The sequence below is a fragment of the Lontra canadensis genome, unplaced genomic scaffold, assembly GCF_010015895.1.
Source record: "Lontra canadensis isolate GAN:19392208 unplaced genomic scaffold, GSC_riverotter_1.0 scaffold153, whole genome shotgun sequence".
Taxonomy (NCBI): domain Eukaryota; kingdom Metazoa; phylum Chordata; class Mammalia; order Carnivora; family Mustelidae; genus Lontra; species Lontra canadensis.
In genome coordinates this window covers 970,579-991,342 of record NW_022631147.1, presented here as the reverse complement: position 1 = coordinate 991,342, position 20,764 = coordinate 970,579, and the positions used below count along the sequence as shown (strand labels likewise).

The 20,764-nt window shown below is 40.2% G+C and overlaps 1 protein-coding gene across 4 annotated transcripts in view; it reads right to left on the bottom strand.

The window, feature by feature from the left end:
* Positions 1-2,235: 2,235 nt before the first annotated feature.
* Positions 2,236-20,764, bottom strand: part of ADIPOR2 (adiponectin receptor 2) — a 98,416-nt gene continuing 79,887 nt past the window's right edge. For all 4 annotated transcript variants that reach the window (XM_032844514.1, XM_032844513.1, XM_032844515.1 and 1 more), the window contains 6 exons: positions 18,003-18,122; positions 13,842-14,013; positions 10,012-10,198; positions 9,575-9,762; positions 7,238-7,431; positions 2,236-5,080 (listed from right to left, as the gene is read on the bottom strand). In XM_032844514.1, the coding sequence (XP_032700405.1) occupies positions 4,952-5,080; positions 7,238-7,431; positions 9,575-9,762; positions 10,012-10,198; positions 13,842-14,013; positions 18,003-18,122 (990 nt within the window). In that variant the 3' untranslated portion in view covers positions 2,236-4,951. The remainder of the gene's footprint in view (positions 5,081-7,237; positions 7,432-9,574; positions 9,763-10,011; positions 10,199-13,841; positions 14,014-18,002; positions 18,123-20,764) is intronic.

Sequence of the window (20,764 nt, the reverse complement as noted above, 5' to 3'; positions counted from 1 at the left end):
ACCCCTCTGCCTCTCTTTGGCGTTAATAAACATTCTGGCCTTCAACAGCATCTGACCTCAACAAGCAGACACGGGCTGCTTGTTCCTCTCTCTAGGACAGCAAGCCTGTCTTTTTTTTTTTTTTTAAGATTTTATTTATTTATTTGACAGACAGAGATCACAAGTAGGCAGAGAGGCAGGCAGAGAGAGAGGAGGAAACAGGGTCCCTGCTGAGCAGAGAGCCCGACATGGGGCTCCATCCCAGCACCCTGGGATCATGACCTGAACTGAAGGCAGAGGCTTTAATCCACTGAGCCACCCAGGCGCCCCAGCAAGCCTGTCTTTTGAAAGGCCTGACCTCCCTGCAAACCCAGGGAGAACATTTTCAGGCAAATTTATCAACTCTCTTGGCCCTATCACTTAAAAACCAAGATAAGGTGCTCACTTCAGCAGCACATACACTAGAAACCAAAATTAGGAAGTGCTGGGACAGCTCCCGGCCTTGTTTCGTCGTCTCCACCCCCGTGTCTCTGGATGGCCAGGAGGAGACTATAAAATTGGGAAATCACTTTTAGAACCAGTGGAAGGAATAAACTAAGCTTTCTGAGAAACTAACCTTGCTCCTCACTTGGGAGAACGGAATATTCTTGTGAGCTTAGGAGACCAGAGCAACTATTTTTCCTTTCTTCTTTTACCAGAACCACTATCAGACAGCAGGTGGCGGCCTGACTCAAGCTAAAGAGTCATCACTGATCGCAGGCGAACGGAGTTAGAACCAAAGCCATTTAATAAATGACAAGATTCTGTCAGCATCTTGAATTATCTTTTCTTAAATGACCCACGAACTCAAAGCTGCTGTCAGATCCTCCTTCCTCAGTATCAGGAATAAATTAACTACTAGATCCAGCTAATAATTTTGTGCATTTTGATAGAAGTTCACCTCTTTATAATGCTAAGTGAAGTTCTGATTCGGGAGGGCAGGGAAATGGAAGCATCTTAAAGTCAGAGAAGTAAATATGGGGGAGGGGATCACAACAGGAAGAAATCAGAGCAAGAGTTCAGCAGAAACGCCTGCCAATCACTATGGGAAGTGTGAGAAACGTTGATCTCAGTGAAAGATGCAAAAAACCTAAGCCCATTTTAAAAGGTGAGAAAAGGAATGTTGTGACTGAAGCTAAATATTCTACAGACAAGGATATTACTTTTAAGGATAAATTGTAAAGGAACACTGCCCAAGGGCTCCTTTAGGAAACCCAGAGCCCTAGCATTCTACAAAGTGAAAATTCAAACTTGTCCTTTATTTCCTTTGCAATATCCATGGCAATATCATACAGGGGTCCTCACCTGAGAAAGTGAACATACAGTTTTTAGCAAAAAACTAAGAAAAAACCAAATGGTTCTTTATAATGGCTCAAAAGAGCAGAATGCAATCCAGTGTTCTATACCCAGGTGATATATAGGGAAACCCTAAAGCTGTATCTATACCTAAAAATGAGAATTCGGGGCACCTGGGTGGTGCAGCTGGTTAAGCATCCAACTCTTGGTTTCAGCTCAGGCCATGATCTCAGGGTCAGGAGACTAAGCCCCGCATCTAGCTCCAAGCCTAGCATGAAGTCTGCCTGAGGTTCTCTCTCTCCTTCTGTCCCTCCCACCCATGGTCTCTCTCTCTCTAAAATCAATCAATCTTAAAAAAAAAAAATGAGAATCCAAATACTGGAAATTCCCCTGCAAAGACAATTTACCCAAGGCAAAGGGGCACGGAGTCCTCTCCTTTCTTAAAATTACACAAACGGTTAACAAACCCCCAAACCTTTAGGTCAACACATGAGATTTAATCCGAACTGTCTTATTGTGAAGAGTGTAGCACAAGAGTCATACTTGGCCTTTCTGAGCTTCAGTCTCCAAACCCAGAAATGAGTGATAACTAGTTAGTTCACAGGGAGGTGGTTATGAGTATCTGAGATACCAAGTCCTTCAACAGAAACTTTCACATAAAGCATCCATTATGTTGGGTATTATTTTGATAAACTTTAATCATAAATTAACTACCCCTTGGGGTTAGCTCTCCCCTCCATTCTAAACCTCATCCCAGTTGTAATGAAAGCTTAAGAAAGGTCAGGAAAAGTGAGTTGGGCATAAATAACTTTGATTTGTGCATTCAGACTGGGAAGTCTCTGATAATTTCTTAAGCTTCGGTGTCTAAATTAAGACTTCAAGGCAGGTAAGTTGAGTCAATAAAACAGTACACGACCAAAGTTCATATTCCATTTGGTTCTTTTTATTAGAAGTTGAGAATACAGCAAGTTTAAGGGAAATCCCATGGTGAATGGAACCATCACACAGAGGCCTTTCTGAAACCCCAACCTTCTATGATCCCCAAAAAATGTGCTTTGTGGCTTCAGCAATTTATAAAGGGGAAGGGGGAAAATACTGAAAAAGGCCACTATTTAATGGTTGAAGAATGAAGCTGTAGAGGTCCTAACCAGCCTAGGGCCAACGAAGAAAATTAAAAATCTGCACAGAGCAAGCAAGCCTCTGATGCTGAGAGTAAGGCATTCAGGCGCCAACCTGGTGAGAGTTCTCAGCGAGCACTGTGAAGACCAAGTGCACAGTGAGGCTGTTGGTAGTGAGTTGCACGTAGACACACACACATAAATGGGCGCACACACACGCACTCGCACACACACCCTAAAGAGGGAGATTTTTACTGGATGACACATCATCGATGTTAATTTCATTTTTCCTAACAGTTTGTGCTATGTTGAACCAGATTTAGCTCCTCCTTTGGGGTGTGGGATGACTGGGCCCAGAAACTTCTACTTCTATTGGTGGTGTTACAGGGCTGCATCTTATACCCTGTATCCCAAAGTGCATGACCGAAGAGCAAGTCTGGCTTCTGATATGTGCTGTTGCTTCCATGAGACTAAGTGTCCCTCCTTCCAGATGGCCACTGCCCTGCTGGACTATTCCCTCAAAGGGAGGAATACTGTTCTTTATTGTGTCAGGCACCACACCAGTTCACCTACTCAAGTCTCTCGTTGGGTCCCTTGGTACCCAAGGCAGTGACCTTACCCAGAACCAAAATACTCTTAAGTCCTTCCCCAGTTCTACAGTGGAGTCCTTCTTCCCAGTTCCCAGCTTTTGCTGGAGACTGGAAGGGGAGACAAAGGAGATTACCAACAAGACAACGCTCTGCTGGATACCAGACTCTTCCCATACGCCAAACGCCTACTGGAGGGTGCCAGCCCCCACACTTAGGGCTTCAATGTTTAGTTCTAAAACCCACAATCCCCAAGATGTAACTCAATCACCTGAAGCCTTGGGTGACAGCAAGTAACCCAAGACTCAAGTGCTATTTTGGTGGTTTGCCTATGAGCCAAGATTAGAATTCTGTGAACCAAATCCTTCCCCTACCACTCTCCCTGACACCATAACAGGATACCTCTGGGGCATGAGGAAACTTTTTTCTACTCCTAGCAGCTCTTTAAAGATATGGCTGTACCAGACTCCCTGGCAATAACATACCAATTTCTTTAACAACTTCCCACCATGCTATCCCAAAAAAATGGGGTTTGGGGAATACTGATGACTCCATGGTAGGTACTGGACTGGCTTTCTTGTTCAAAGACAGCTGATATGTGTGTCACGACTACGTAAGACAGTGGTGCTAGAGGTGAAATTCACCTTTCCTGATCCAGAGGAAGCCTTCTCCCAACCTATGTACATGAGCTCAGGAGGCACCTGGACAAGCTGGAATCTCTTTTGTGGCTGGCTCCATGCCAGGAACTGTGATGCCAGGTAAAAAGTCCATTTGTATTCCCAAAACGAGGAAGGGTAGTTAGGGCAGTGACTTTAACAGAAGGATTCTGGGGCGTTCCTGAGCTCCACAGCAAAGATACAGAAAACTGTCACATCCCTGCAGATAAAAATCACCATAAAACTGAATAGGATGCCATGAAGTAATCTGATCAGCCCCTGGGCTAACATTTCCAGAGCTCCTCCTACTGTCTCCACTACCCCTTTGCTGGCATAATTGACTTTCCCAAGTAAATGGCTTTACTCTTTAGAAGGGGTCACTCTCAGCATAGAAAACAAATCACTCTCTCAAATGATACGTTAACTAGAGCCTTTATCTAACACATCCTGTCAGCCATTCACATGCTGCTTCCACTGAGAAAACACATACAGCTTCCCTCCACCTTGGGACTCCCTAAGGCTCTCAGACATGAGAGTGGTCATGTGATCACTGGGCTAGGGCTGTACTTTCTGCCCCACAGGGTCCAAGGTATGCCAGCCTTTAGAAGGCACCCTGGTGCACCAAGGCATTATACATTCTGGGGCCATCACCTGATCCTCCTACAGTCACTTTGTGCAAAAATTGAAACAGTGTGTGGTACTTGCATGTTTCATTCTGTACAAAATTCCCCTCCCTCCCCTACCCCTATGTTTTAAACGTTTATATAAATTCTTATTTAAACAGTGAGTTAGAAATCTTATTTACATTAATTTCTTTGTTCTCCCAAAAGAGCATCTAAAATCACATTCCCACCCTTTAATAGGATATAAATGTTCACCTAAACTGGTTTTTAAATTGATTTAAGGAGCGAGAAAGGGAGAAGAACGAACCACCAGCTAAACTGTGTTCCCATCTTCTACAAAGAAATGTGACACGGATCAGAAGCCAGTTTGCCAAGGTCGTGCAGAGCCCTCAATCAGTAGATCCCAATTGTAAGTCAGGGTTTGGGCCATTTCTCCTTTTCTCCAAATTGATGCACTCCATCCTTTGAGGTATGATTTATTTTGTTTTTCTCTTCTCAGTCGTGTACCAGGTGGAGCCCCAGGGGCATCACAAAGCCCACGAGGCTGCCAAAGTTTGGGGGCTCCTCTGGCACTGGCATCAATGGCCGGTAAGGGAGGCCTGCAGACGCTGCAGGCCCTGTTCAGGGTCACAGTCCCCAGCTTCTGGAAGGTGTCACAGTGCATCCTCTTCACTGCAGCCTCCACCAATCATGAAACGGAACTCCTGGAGGTTTGAGACGCCATGGAAGTGAACGAAAGCGCCAGCAACCACAAAGATGTGAAACAGCTGGTGAGAGTGAAACTGGAGGGGGGTGGGGGAGAAACCCATTCATTATTAAAGTCTGCTAAAGAGTCTTCAGGTTGTTTGTGTTGAGCCAGGGCAGGGAATGGAGGTTACAGAGCTCAAATTCAAGGTGTCCACAGATCTTGAACATCCATTAGGCATATCACATTCTGCTGAACTGAAGGCCAGCTGTCCCCAAAGAAATCAAGGTGCTACTGCTAAATTCTAACCATGAAGATGTGTACACATATCATAGGAGTATCTGGTGAACTCAGGCCAATGGCATACACATACTCTTGCTAACAGACTACATGGCTACAGTTAGACACAGGGAGGTTTTCCTGTTTGCTGAAGAAAGCTTTTATCACGGCATTAAAAAGCACCAGAGCTATGGCCAATTTAAATGTTGCTCTCTCTCAAAACTAAAGGGATTTCCAGGATTAGGTAGAAGGTTAAAACATTATGTCTTTCCAGCTCTTAAGACTCTGAAATTTCACAAACAACATACCTTATCAAAACACTAGGAAGGTCGGGACTTTTCATTCCTTCTCTAATCAGAAGTGGTCTACAAGCACATGAGCTTTTTTTCTGATTTAATCTCTTCTGTTGAATGCTAGTTCATTTTTTAAAAGGGATCTATCAATTGCTCAGTGCATCAACATTACTTCAAAAATTATACTATTCTCTCATTATCATCTCAAAATGAAAAAGCACAGTGGCAAAACAGTATTCATAAAGAGAAAGGTATTAACTTCAGAGGTTAAACTAGAAAGAGCCACAAGTCACATCCCAGGAAAAGGTTCCTAGGAAATCAAAGGGGATTCATTCTCAAAATAAGTTGGGGGTGGGGGGCTACCTCCATAATTGATGTCAAAATGATGAGAAGACAATCTCCAAAAGATAAATTAACTAATTTGAATCTGAAAAGGTTGCCTAAATTAGCATTATATTCATTTTATGGAGGGCTAAAATAAACTCTGAAGACTGGATGATCAATTTAGTTTACAATAATCAGCAACAGGTCAAGGAACAGAATTCTAAAGGTCAGACTTCAAATCAAACAACTCTTCAGGGTGCCTGGGTGGCTCTGGGTTAAAGCCTCTGCCTTCGGCTCAGGTCATGATCCCAGGGTCCTGGGATCGAGCCCCGATCTCTGCTTGGTCGGAGCCTGCTTCCCCCTCTCTGACTGCCTCTCTGCCTACTTCTGATCTCTGTCAAATAAATAAATAAAATCTTAAAAAAAAAAAAAAAAAACTCTTCAATCCTGCACCTACTGAAAATGTTTCGGGCCATTTTCAATTACAAAATTTTCCATCTATTGGACCCTTATATTTCTTTCCCCTTCTCTTTCCCTCTCTCTTAACCACAATTTAGTTAGCTCTCCCTCCTCTCTTGCTACCAAACACACCTAAACACAAATCTCTTGTTACAAATCACCGAATTTTAGTATCAGAAAGGACTCTGCTAGGGGTGCCTGGGTGGCTCAGTTGGTTAGCCTCTGCCTTCAGCTCAGATCATGATCTCAGAGTCCTGGGATCAAGCCCTGTATCAGGCTCCCTGCTCAGCGGAGAGTCTGTTTCTCCCTCTCCCTTTGCCCCTTAACCCTTGCTCATACTCTCTCTCTCGCTCTGTCAAATAAATAAAATCTTTAAAAAGGGGGGGGGGCTTTGATAAACAATCTAGTCAATCACCCTCATTTTCTAAATGAGGAAACCAAAACAAACTAAATGCCTTCCTTGCCAGTTCAGTGTACTACAGGAGCACAGACTCTGATATTAGACTAGGCTGATTCAAATTCTACTTTTTTCACCCAGCAGTAACTTGTCCTAACATTGGACAAGTTACCTAATCTCCCTAAGCCTCATTTCCTAATCTATAAAATGAAAACATTAATAACAGTTGTCATACCTTATAGGGCCAATGTATTAAATGAGGTAACCTGTGCAAAGCACTCACTCAGTACCATGCCAGCCACCAAGTAAGTGTTCAGTAAACATTAGTCCTCACTGTACTTACCATTCAGAGACACACAACTAATGAGGAAGAGTTACAACTAAAATACGGGTCTCTCAATTTTGAGTCTAAAACAACTTCAATTATTTCACTTCCTGGTCTGCCAGTAATATACTATCAGATATGTATGTATACATACTAACTCCCCCTGGTCATACTTACCCAGATATCACACTTGCCAGGAAAAAAGCGTTCAGGGATGCGGGCAGCATAGAGGGCGGCGCCTGTGATATAGAGGCTGGCCATCAGCATCAGCCAGCCGATCTGCCCTATGGTGGCAGCCTTCAGGAATCCCTCTGAGATGACATAGTGCAAGGTAGGAATGATTCCACTCAGGCCAAGGCCCAAAAATACTCCTGGCAATCACAAGAATAAAATAAAGTAAAAATGCAGAAGAGAAATAAGGAAGAAGAAATATTACAATGTAACACTAGTAATTCTATAAACAATATTTCAAGTATGATGCTTCTTGTTTGACAGGAAAAAGGTGGTTCTTCAAACTCTGGGATACTGCCACAACAGACAGCAACAGCTGTGTTCTAAAAGACAGATCCATTTACAAAAAGGAAAGGAGCCTCCTGCTGAGAGAGGCTCAGCTTAACAAGTCAGCAGTCCTCAATGGGTTTAGAAATGTGTTGCTAAGTGCTTCAGGTACAGACAGCTCTGGGAGTTTGTTTAAACTTTCCTCAATGCTTCCACTTTGTAGACAGAGACTGCAATACAGAGCAATTTCGTCTCCCCTCTGAAGCAACAGGGATTCCTGGCACTGAAGTGGAATGGAAAGCAGGGGTGGGAACTGAGGAGGTCAGAGAGGAGGTCACAACTGCTCCTGAAAGCTCCCAGACCCAAAAATACCAATCTGGTACAGAAATCTATCAGAATCATTCCACCACAGCCGTACTGCCTTCAAAATCATCTACAGCAGTGTTTTTCAAACTTCTGGATATGACTTAGGTTATAAGATCAACTAAGTGAATCTGGATTAGCATTTTTTTATTTTTCAGTGAACTACAATGAAATAAAAATCAGACTGTCACAAATGGAATGTTAAGTAACAGTCTGTAAAAGCTGAGTAATATATGTGGTGTGAATTTATGAGTATATACACAAATCTGTGTCAGCTGAAATACCACGGGAACATCTCACATCCAGGAGCCAGTAACTGCTCCTACATTTTGACAGAGAGAGTTAAAAATGACCTTTAACTCTCTAAACACAAGACAAAAAGCCTATTACTTGTTTTGGACATTACCAAAGAAGTTGCTGGTATGCAACAATATATGTATGCACATACACATGATAAATAATAGGCATCTACAAGAGAAGAGGAAAATGGCAATGCTCATCTCACAAAAGGGAATCAACCAGGCCTAAATAAAAACCTTTTCCTACTTTTACTCCTCACTAAGGAAAAACCATCACAATCCTGTTTCACTTGTTTTTTTCCTCTACATGCTAAACAGAGGCTCTAGTGGTTTTGCCTACCATTCTGGAAGTCAAAAGCTCAGGAGCTTGGTTCTTCTGATATGTATTACAGCAGAATGTTCAGCTGTACTCTCATCTCCTGGGTTGAAGCAGGCTTAGCCCACAGTTAAGTACTGCTGAAAGTCACCCCTGACCACTGCTTCTCTACTTAAAAGGGTCAGTGGGTAGACTGTTGTGAACAGTGGTCATTAACAAGAAGTTAAATTCTAACTTCTAACCTTGTAGGAAACTGCAGATGTATCATGGCTTGGATTTTAATACAAAATGGTTTTGGGGTTTGGGCTGGGGTTTTTGTTTGGTTTTTTTAAAGGTCACAAGAAAAAAATACTCCTTTTACTACTACTTGTTAATTCTCAGGAGACACCAGGTTTGATAGTGAGGATAGAACACTGAAAGACATAGTCCTGGCTACAAGGAGTCCCAGTCCAGTAGGAAACAAAAACACGTCCCTGTGAACTCCCCACTGCTAGAGGAAGGCTCAACCAGATGTTTTTGGCTTTCCAAACAATCTCCATCGAGACAGGCATGATTCTAAATATAAAAAGCTTCCTTATCCCTGTATTAGAAGAGATGTATGGTACTTACGTTAGTAGAATACAATCAGTATGAAGTTTTATTTACCTAAGCAGTACACATTTTCGAATAAAAATGCAAAACAAAAAAATAATGCCAACAAAAGAACTAATCACTTAAAAAAGTACACTCCAAGCTGATAAAGAGTAATCATTTTTAACAAAGGTTACAAAGACATTGCCTTATGGACAGTATATAGTCATAAACTCAAGTGAATTACAAATATATATACATTGACTCATAAAGCTCACCATGCCCCTCAACTCCATGCACTTTAAGACAACTAATGAATACTACCATATTAAAAGCCCCTGAAGAACAGGAACTATGACTTATTTATCTTTGCATCACAAGTACATAGCAGAGGACTTGGCAAGTAGACCTTTAATAAATGACTGGTAAATTAACAAACGCGCAATGTAAAACCCCCACATCTCTTACCTGCTCGTACTCCTCGATACTGAGGGGTAGCAAACATGTCCCACTGGGAAACTATAATGGCCGCAATGCCCAGCACACAGATGACAATCAAGTAGATGAAGCAAGGTTGTGGATTACAGTAGAAAGAATAATAAAGCCATGGAACAAAACTTCCCATAATCAGAAGAGCAATACCAGAGTAATCCAGTCTAAAAAAGGAAAGAAAGTCATGTGATATTAAAAAGTACAGCCCACTACAGACAGGTTCCAATTACTCCCCTATGACATGAGCTAGCAGTTAACAGACAAGAGGCAAACAGGAATGCTTGCTTTAATTAAAAAAAAAAAAATTTAAGTTCCCATCAGACAGTATCAAGAATTCTGGCAATTCTGCTAGATGTTCTTCCCTAACCACTGACTCAAATACTTGATTACAATGTAGACTTTCAAATACTTACTTAGAGAAGAGCCGGGAGACCCCTTCTGAGTGGCAGTAGACTGTGTGGAAGAGCCATGAAAAAGAAAGGCAGAGAATGGCCCCCAAGAAGAATAATCCAAAGACCACCTTCTCTTGCAGAGGGGCCACAAAGGAGATGTTTGGACGAAACATATAAAAGATCCCCAGGCACAGGAAGAATACACAACCTACAAAAAGAGTAGAGAGAGAAAAAAGAGGATCCTTGTCAAGTTCTCAGTCCTTCACAATCACAATATCTGAATCAAAAGCTCCATGAGAAAGATTTTCCAAATAACTAAAGCATATCCAAAATTCTGGTCTACTTCAAACACTGCTCGTACCATATATTCCTCAGCTTCAAAAACCAAGTGTTTTTGTATAGGAATAGTACTTTATTTATCTAAGAGCATAATCCAAAAAGAAACCAGACAATGCTACTACTTCTTAGAAGGCTAAATTTGTCCACTTCTACCTCTAGGTCTAGGATAAAATTTCATTTAGAAAGTTTTTGGCACATATGCTGGAGCCCAGCTTTCAAAGACCATTTTCTGTTTGCTTTTGCAATGAATTCAAATGCCTCCAAACCCTGTCAAGAAATACAGCTTTCGGGGTGCCTGGATGGCTCAGTTGGTTAAGCATCTGCTTTCTGCTCAGGTTATGGTCCCAGGGTCCTGGACTGAGTCCTGCATTGGCAGGGAGCCTACTTCTCCCTCTCCTCCCCGCTCGTGTTCTCTCTCTCTCAGTCAAATAAAAATCATAAAAAAAAAAAAAGAGAGAGAGAAAGAAAGAAAGAAGAAAGAAAACAAAAGAAAGAAAGGAAGGAAGGAAGGAAGGAAGGAAGGAAGAAAAAGAAATACAGCTTTCCTCCACCAGTAGCTGTCAAGGAACACTATGCTTCTCTGGTTCTCACTGGTTGACCCAATAGATTCAAGAGTTAAGGACAATAAAATGCCTATTCATTCTATTTCATAATCAGTTTTTAAACTGCTCTTCTAGGGCACCTGGCTGGCTCAGTTGGTAAGCGTCTGCCTTTGGCTCAGGTCATGATCCCAGAGTCCTGGGACTGAGCCCACATTGGGCTTCTTGCTCCACAGGAGGCCTGCTTCTCCCTCTCCCACTCCCCCTGCTTGTATTCCCTCTCTCACTGAGCCTCTCTCTGTCAAATAGATAAATAAAAATCTTAAAAACAAATAAATAAGCTGGTCTTCTTCACACTAAAATACATGTTCTTACTACTTAGGAAAAGGTCATGGGGCACCTGGGTGGCTCAGTGGGTTAAGCCTCTTGCCTTCGGCTCAGGTCATGATCTCAGGGTCCTGGGATCGAGCCCCGCATCTGGCTCTCTGCTCCGCGGGGAGCCTGCCTCCCCCTCTCTCTCTGCCTGCCTCTCTGCCTGCTTGTGATCTCTCTCCCTCTGTCAAATAAATAAATAAAACCTTTAAAAATTCTTTAAAAAAAAAAAAAAAAGGTCACTTAACACAAGGAAGGCACAGAAATTAAGATGTTAAACATGTGCTAAGTAATTGTTCTATTTAATAAAACTTTACCCCCGAGTTAGAAGTCAGCAATGAACTATATTTGCTGCTCTATTCCACCCTCACTACACTAGCAGGTAGGAAGGCATCTGGGGACACAACAGAAATCAAATGTGTGAAAATAAAGGCAAGTCGAATGGGGGTAAACCAGAAAAGATTTCATATACTCACAGGTTTGTGCAACCATCACTATTATTTAATTTCAGCATATTTTCATCACCCCAAAAAGAAGCCCATAATTACTACATTCATCTCCCACTCCCTACTCTGCACCTAGCCCTAGATGACACTAATCTTTCTATCTCTGTGGCTTTTCACATTCTGGGCATTTCGTGTATATGGATTACATAGTATGTGGCCTTTTGTGTCTGGCTTGTTCCACTTAGCATAATATTTCAAGGCTCACCCATGTTGTAACACATATCATCAGTACTTCATCTCTTTTTATGACCAAATATACTTCATTTGCATGGATATACCACATTTTACTTACCCATTCACCAGCTGAAAGATGCTTGGGTTGTTTCTACTTTTTAAATATTATAAAGAATGTTGCTGAAAACATTTGTATACATGTTTTTGTGTGAACATGTTTTCAATTCTCTTGAGTACATAATTAAGGAGCAGAACTACTTATACCTCTGTTTAACTTTCTAAGGAACTGTCAAAATTGTTTTCCATAAAGGCTGTACGATTTTACACTCCTACCAGCAAAGTATGAGAGTTGTCATCTTTCTACATCCTTGCCAAAACTTGTTATTTTCCATTTTCTTGATTATAGCCATTTTAGCAAGTGGAAGGTGGTATCTCATTACATTTTTCAAAGTATTTGATTTGCATTTCTCAAAATGACTAATGATGTTGAGCATCCCTTTTTTTCCCCCTTTTTAAAAACTGAAATAGAGTTGACACTTGAGCATCTTTTCATGTGTTTTATTGGCCACTTGTAGATCTTTGGAGAAATGTCTGTTCAGATGCTTTACCCATTTTTTAAACTGGGTTGTCCTTTCATTGTTTAGTTGTCAAAATTCTTAGATCCTCATCAAATAGATGATTTGCAAACATTTTCTCCCATTTTGTGGATTATCTTTCCGCTTTCTTGATTTTGTGGATTATCTTTCCGCTTTCTTGATAATATCCTTTGACATACAAAAGTTTTTAATTTTAAGAAAGTCCAATTTAGGGGCACATGGGTGGCTCAGTTGTTGGGCATCTGCCTTCAGCTCGGGTGATGATGCCAGGGTCCTGGGCTCGAGCCCTGTGTCGGGCTCCCTGCTTAGCAGGAAGCCTGCTTCTCTCTCTCCCACTTCCCCTGTTTATTTTATTCCCTCTCTCACTGTCTCTGTGTTGAATAAATAAATAAATAATCTTTTTTTTTAAAGTGGGGGTCCAATTTATCTATTTTTTCTTTGGTTGTCTATACTAAACTTACGTGTCAATTCTAAGAAATTATCACCTAATCTAAGGTCACAGAGATTGACATCTATGTTTTTACCTAATAATTTTACAGTTTTAGTTCTTAAGTTTAGGTCTCTTTGATCCATTTTGAATTAACTTTGTAATGAGGCAGGGATCCAACTGGACTCTTACATGTAATTACTCAGTTTTCCCAAATACTATTTGCTGAAAAGACTATTCTTCCCCCATTGTATTCTTTTTTTTTTTTTTTTTTTTAAATTTCATTTATTTGACAGACAGGGAGAGACAGTGAGAGAGCAAACACAAGCAAGGAGAGTGGACACGGAGAAGCAAGCTTCCTGCTGAGCAGGGAGCCCGTTGCAGGGCTCAAGCCCGGGACCTTGGGATCATTACCACAACCAAGGGCGGACCCTTAACAACTGAGCCACCCAGGTGCCCCTCCCTGTATTCTTTCTTTAATATGCAATCAGGATGGAAAAAAATATTAGAGACCACATTCTACTACAAGTAAAACTGAAATTTAATTTTCATCATGCTAAGTAATGATTCTGAAAAATCAGCTTATTTCTACTAAATAAGCACCTTTCTCACAGTGTTCACCAAGACATACCACATTTTGTACAGCACCTTTCCCTAGGCCTGGTTCAAGTCTGAAAAATCCCATAGAGAAAATGATGACTTAGCTGTAATAAAATCAGAGTGCAAACTAGGATAACTACAGAATAAACCAGTAAGAATCTGCATCATTAGACATCCAGAAAACAAAATGGCAAATCCCAAATACATTTGTTTTATCCATATCCTCAAATACATGGGGAGGAAAAAAAAAAAAAAAGTAAGTGAATCACTAATTCCTTGCACCACTGATATTACATACCTAAAAGATGTGTCCAGATGTTGCCTGTCTCTGTGTGTATTCTGAAAATGCTCTTAAAACAGGCCCGGAAAGAAGGCATTGGGGGCCGATGTCCATGTAAAAGGAAATCGTTATCCTTGAGCCAGTCTGGTAGTACATCATGAGGGATTACTCGCCACCGACCTTCCCATACCTGGAAGAAGAGTATTAAATATCTTTGTGGTTTTGTCAATGTAGCAACACTAGTTGCCCTAAAAGAATGGTTTCAAGCTTCGTTTCAGTCTGGGTAAAGGTAGGGTCCACCTGTACTGACTTGCCTTTCTTCATCATCCACAACAGACTTTACCTCTGAAAAGCCCCTGTGATAGTAATTAAATATGACTGTTTTTATACTTAATATTTCTGTTGGTGAAAAAAAAGTACAGCTGAACCTTGAACGTGGTTTTGAAATGTGCGGGTCGACTTACGTGCAGATTTTTTACAGTACAGTCCTGTAAATGAATTTTCTCTTATAATGTTACTAACATTTTTTTCTCTAGCTTATTTTAAGAATATACTTCCTAATACATATACAAAATATGTGTTGACTTTTTATGCTATTGGTAAGGTTCCCAATCAATAGTAGGCTATTAATAATTAAGTTCTGGAAGAGCCAAAAATTATGCATGGATTTTCAACTGCCAAGGGGTCAGTACCTTTAACCCCTGCATCATTCAAGAGCCAAACCTGTATATAGAAGCACTTGTGTGCCTTCTGCTATATTCTCTCCCTTTCCCTTCTCTTCCTACCACAACAAACATGATGAAGTAAAAAAAAAAAGTGCACAGGAGTCAAAATCTTGGATCTCTATCATTAACTAGTTAAAGGAGCTTTAATGAGAAAATCACCAAGCCCCAGTTTCCTCATTTATAAAAAATGGGATGATACTTTGGTTACTTCGTAAGGATCAGATGAAATAACCCAGAGCCCTTGTAAGGGAATCAGCAAACTCCAACATCCACCCCACAGGTGGAAGGTAACCCAGACCATCCCCAGAGGCTATTATCTACCTAAGAGTTAGTGACTAACCCACCCTCCTCATGCTGGAGAGATGGCAAAGAAACTCAAACATTAAGGGCCCTTCAAAAGTCTCATCACCACCACCCCTTCTTCTCCCATTCTTCACTGTCCCTCCCCCTTGGACTCTAACAGAAAAGAGATCAAGAATTTGGTATCTGTCCTTAAAAGCCTGTCAACCCCTGCACTCTGCTTCTTTTAATGTCTCTCAGCCCAGAGAGCTCACACCAGAAGGATCACTTAATCCTAACTACCTTGTTTCTGCTAATCAGAAAGATAAAGGGAAAATGCCAGGTATATGCTCTACCTATAGTATTCAGGTTGAGACAATGACCCCACTCCTACCCCTCAGGGTTCTGGCAACAAACAAACAACGCAGCTAGGCTATACAATCTTGGCTCTCTTTCTTCTATGTGATGCAAAATGACTGCCAGCTGCTGAGCCCAATCCTTCTGCTTCACATCTTCCTGATCTCTGCTCTCCTTAATCCTTCTTACTGAAGTATGCTTGTAAAAGAACCGATCCTCTGTTTAACTCCAAAGAAAGCGAGAACTAACAATTTAAGAGAAGTGGCCCTCTTAACACTACTAAAACTCATTCTCTCTAGCCTCCCCACTTCCTCTCTCACCTTCTAACTCAAACCCTGAGGCCCGTAGTTAGGATAATCTGGCCATTCCATGCTTGTTCATAACACACAATGCAATGAAATACAATAATGCCAAAAGACTAATCTAGATATTTAATGTCTACTGGTAATAATAGTTTTACCACTTGTAAAAGTAGCTGTTTGAGATCTTCCAAAGGACTTTCTGGAGAGACAGAGAATACTCTTAGATACTGAATTTATTTTCTCTAATTTGGACTTGAAAAAAGATAGCTATTGTTAACATTAACTTTACAAGATGCTACTCTGTTTTACTTTGGGAGAATTTTATTCTCTAAGAGGGAAAGGAAAAGAGAAATCAATCCTTACATCCTCAAGGCAGTTCACAATCTGCAAACAGCTCTGCTCTGACCATATGAAAAGTGCTATTGTGTTACCCACACAGCCAAGATGCTCCCTTTTTTGCAGTCAGAAAGAATATGCTAAGATTCTTACTAGTTATATTTGCACATAACGTCAAAGTGATTTTTCTCCATTGTTTCTAAACATTCTAGCAGTCTAAACTGAGCCAAGGAACTATGCTCTCATAATTACACTGAAGTTAGTGTCATATTCAACAGACACTGCACCCTCAATCCTCAGCTTGGAGTCAACCCAAATGTCATCCCAAGCAGGCAATGTCTTTTACTCCCCAAGGAAAAAAGAATAGGATCACAGCTTGGCCAAATACATATTTATTTATAAGCTTGACAAAGGCAATGCATAAATCAAAACATTTGAGCAGTAGTTCACTGGATTTGTATTAGACCATTAATGCACAAAACATTTCTTTTTAATTGAAGGCTGGAAAAAAAGAGCATGATCAAATTGGACACTCTATAAAGACTAAATGACTTTATTTCCCCTTTTCCTGTAAGAAAAGCTTTTCCAAAAGGGAGCGTATACCAGCAAGGCCACAGGACACTTTGTTTTAAATTGTTTACTTCCTTGCAACCTAAGAAAAAAATTTTGTGTGTCACTAGACCCATCGAGCTGTCAAGTACGCTCAGTTGCATGACCGCGGCAGGCGGAGCAAGCTTGGAGAACGCGCGTCACCACAGGAAGCCTCTCCAGGCCACTTTCACAAAGTGCTAGAGGATGATAAGAGAATCGTAATAATTTTTGCGCTCCACTCATTTTTCTTCAGTAAATTACAGCTTGGAGCAAATAAATGCCCTATTTATTCTCCCATTCGTGTTACGTTCGAAGTTTTATTTGCTTTACTTTTTATTGTTAGTTCGGAAAAGGAGGATAAAAAGGCAGTCAAGTTAACTACAGTACCCCACTGATCTATAAATATTAAAAATCCCTAATGGCCCAGACACTAAATATTCAACTTCAAGAGATTTAACACCAAATTTGCTTTATGAAAAACAAAATATATCCTTTATATCCTTGTGTGTTAATTCTTCTGAGACAGAAATCACTAGAAAGAATCTATTGTTTTGCTTTTTCTTAACCAATTTTTAAACACTGAAAATTTCCTGGGCTCTAAGTAGACCTATAAATGCTTAAACCTTTCCCCAACTACTCTCTACCCATCCCCTTTCTCTTAGAAGGGATGTCTATACTCAGATTATAATGTTTTCTCATCCTCTGGTCCAAAGTACAGTATTCTAAAGTCAACTGGCCCCCAATTATTTCTACCACCACTGTGAATGTAGGAAAACCTAACTTGGTTTTCAGCACCTAAGACCACATGCATAGAAAGTCTTGGTTCCATGAAACCTATTTAAAAAAAGCCACGGGTCACACAAATTTCTCTCTAAATAATCAAGAGCTCTCCAGAAATGTTTAACAAATAAATTTATTTACACATACTAACACAGACTGACTTATGATTTTGGATAATTCCTGACAGGGTCGCTATTGATCAGATTATCAAGTAGTTATAAATTTACCAGTGTCTCTGACTCTTCTAAGAAAGCAACCCCAATTCCAGTTACCATTTTCAAAGAAGAAAAAAAAACCACAATATGACCTAAAGAATCAGATAATGCATTAGGAAAAAAACCTTAAGAGACAGAAAACATGCCAGCTGAACTAGAAATACTAGATCTGCATGAAAACTGGGAAATCTTTATCTAAAGATTAGTCTGACTACCAACAGTATCCTTAGAAAGATTAGTACATTTGCCATCCCAGTCGAGTAGCATAAGAGATTCAAGGGACTTGGACATGGCATTTTAGTTTCTCTAGGGATCAACCACCCCCAACTTTCATTCTGTTAATTTACATCAGGAAACACTTGTTTCCTGAATGAATATTCCAGTTTTATCACAACTTTATCATGGCTACTTCAGGCAAACAAATGTATTTTGTCTTAAACAGGGTTAAAGTCATGAAACTGTTTCTGTCTCCATTTTGCCACAGATAATGTCCACAGTAAACCAAAAGCTAAGAGACTGCAAATCTCCTTAAAAGTTCCTGTTTGGGAAGGGTTAAATATATAGCATAGAAATGATAAGAAACTGCTATCTTACCTTACAAACAAATTCTTCCATTCTTTCCATAGCATGATGGGCTTGTAAAAGAGGGGACATGCCCATAAACCCCTCATCTTCCTGAGAAGCTTCCTCATTGCACTCATGTTCCTCAGAGATCTATAAGGCAATCACAGAAAGTCAGGGACAGAGACCAGGAGCCAAATGAAATAGTCAATACACTAACCTATAAAATTATAATGAAATAATTCTCTCTTAAGGTCAAAGCAAGGCTTCAAACAAGTAACAATATAGGAAGTATTGTCAGTTTATTGCAGAGTTATGAATATTAAAAAGGAACGAAAGTTACTCAATGCTTCTCACTGGCAGACAAATGAAATACAAGAGCATTCCCATGTTTGTTCCAGTAGCAAATTCCTGGGGTAGCTTGAATGGTTCATTTTTTTGTGTTAAGATTATATTCACATAGTCAAGAAATTGCTGAGGGGAAAAATCTCTAAGAACCCCACCTGGTACATATAAAATAAATATTTATAATACAATATGATAAGGGGAAAAAAGGGGAGGAAAAAAAAGAAAACAAAAGAAAAAAAAACATTTACTCAATTCTTAAGATATGCCAAGCATAAAAGAAAGGGTTTTATATAGGTCATCTAACTTAATCCTGACAGTCGCCTATTATTAGATAAGTATTCTTATCCCCATTTAACATATAAAGAACATCAGGCAAAGAGGTTTAAATAAGTTGCCCAAGGTTAAAACTAGTAAAGAAAAAAAGTAAAAACTCCCACACTCACTATCTTTCCACATTCTTGACGAAATGAAGAAATGACAATCCGGTCAGACCTTAAGGGATGCACCACTAAAATAAACATTTGTCTCCAGATGAAGCTTCACTTCAAACTAGTATAGACAGAATGATACTGTGAGAAGGGCAATAGACCAGCAGTCAGGAGACCTAAGTAGTTGAGTGTGATTTTGCCACTAATATCAATGGACCCGTATATAGGTCTCTCAACCTGAGCCTCAATTTTCTCATTTCTATCTAAAAGAAGTTTAAAACTAAACAATCTCTACCATCTTCCCTCTTCTCTAAAATTCTGAGATTCTGCCACTCAGTGAAGATGACAGCACAAGAGAACTGGAATTCCGAATCTACTAAGAGTCTGCTAGATAAACAATACCGGCTAAAATGACTGCATGAAGAAATGAATGACTTTCTACCTCCAGTCAGAAAACTGGTAAGGATGAACATGTAGGCACAGGAAGTAATCTATCACAACACTTGAATTTGAACATGTTTAAAAAGAAATCCTAAGATTTCATTTTCCTATTCTTTATGTTCCAAGATAACTAGGGGCTTAGTATTAAGCAGCACTTGAAACATGTTACATACCCAATCTCAACTGTTAAAAAATCATGCTCTCCAAGAAATCTATCTTGACTCTGCTTCTCTACTATTCTTACTTATAAAACATTCTCTGGAGGCAGCTGGGTGGCTCAGTGGGTTAAACCTCTGCCTTCGGCTCAGGTCATGATCTCAGGGTTCTGGGATCGAGTCCCACATTGGGCTCTCTGCTCAGCAGGTAACCTGCTTCCCTCTCTCTCTGCCTGCCTCTCTGCCTACTTGTGATCTCTCTGTCAAATAAATAATAAAAATAAATAAATAAATAAATAACAAAACATCCTCTGTAGTACCTGGATGACTCAGTTGGTTGAATGCCTGCCTTCAGCTCAGGTCATGATCTCAGGGTCCTGGGATGGAGCCCCACATTGGGCTCTCCACTCAGTGGGAAGTCTGCTTCTCTCCCCCACTCGTGTTCTCTCCCTCTCTCAAATAAACGAATAAAACCTTAAGAAAAAAAAAAAACCCACCCTCTAAAAATAAAACAAGACAAAACCAGAGAAGGAGACAAAACATAAGAGACTCAATCATAGGAAACAAACTGAGGGTTGCTGGAAAGGGGGGGGGGTGGAGGGATGGAGTAACTGGGTAATGGACATTAAAGGAGGGCATGCAATGTAATGAACACTGGGTATTATAGAAGACTGATTAATCACAGGCCTGTACCTCTGAAACCAATAATACATTTTATGTTAATTGAAATTTAAATTTTAAAAATGTTTAAAAAACAAATATACCCTCCATTCCTTACTTCCCTAAAACTTACCTGTCCTTCAGTGCCCAGTTTCTCAACAATTCTTTCATGATTGTCACCTTCCCCTCCCCCACCAAACATTTTTAGATTGCTTCTTCCGTCTCCAGGCAATTTTATTAACACAATATACTGTGTATTTGTATGTACTGTGGCCCTACAGAGGGCTACAGACCACTGTAATATTTTAGTTTTTCAATCCTCTCTCAATCCAGAAGCAATTTTCACCAGAGAATGTATATGGCCCTACCTAACCCACAGCAACTGCCTCCTCTTCTCAACTCTTCCAGCAGTTAAAAGTCCGTAGCCCCCATTTGACAATGAATATATATGATTTACAGCTGTTTTACTGACTTATACTGTTTTATTTCTCGTTTGACATAATTTTACTTTTTAGTGTATCATTTCCTAAGTGAGATTGTAAGTGTCTATGTGATCTTCCCCATGACCCCCCAAAACGGCTCTGTGTAGTATGTTATATACTTCACTACAGCTCAATTAATTAACGCTTTAAAATTTTTTCAACAAAAATTTTTTAGAAGTGCCTAATTAAACATAAAATAGACAATAGGATAGACAATAGGATTAGCAGACTGAGTTTGTATAAAATATAAATTTAAATATATATAAATATAAATTTATATA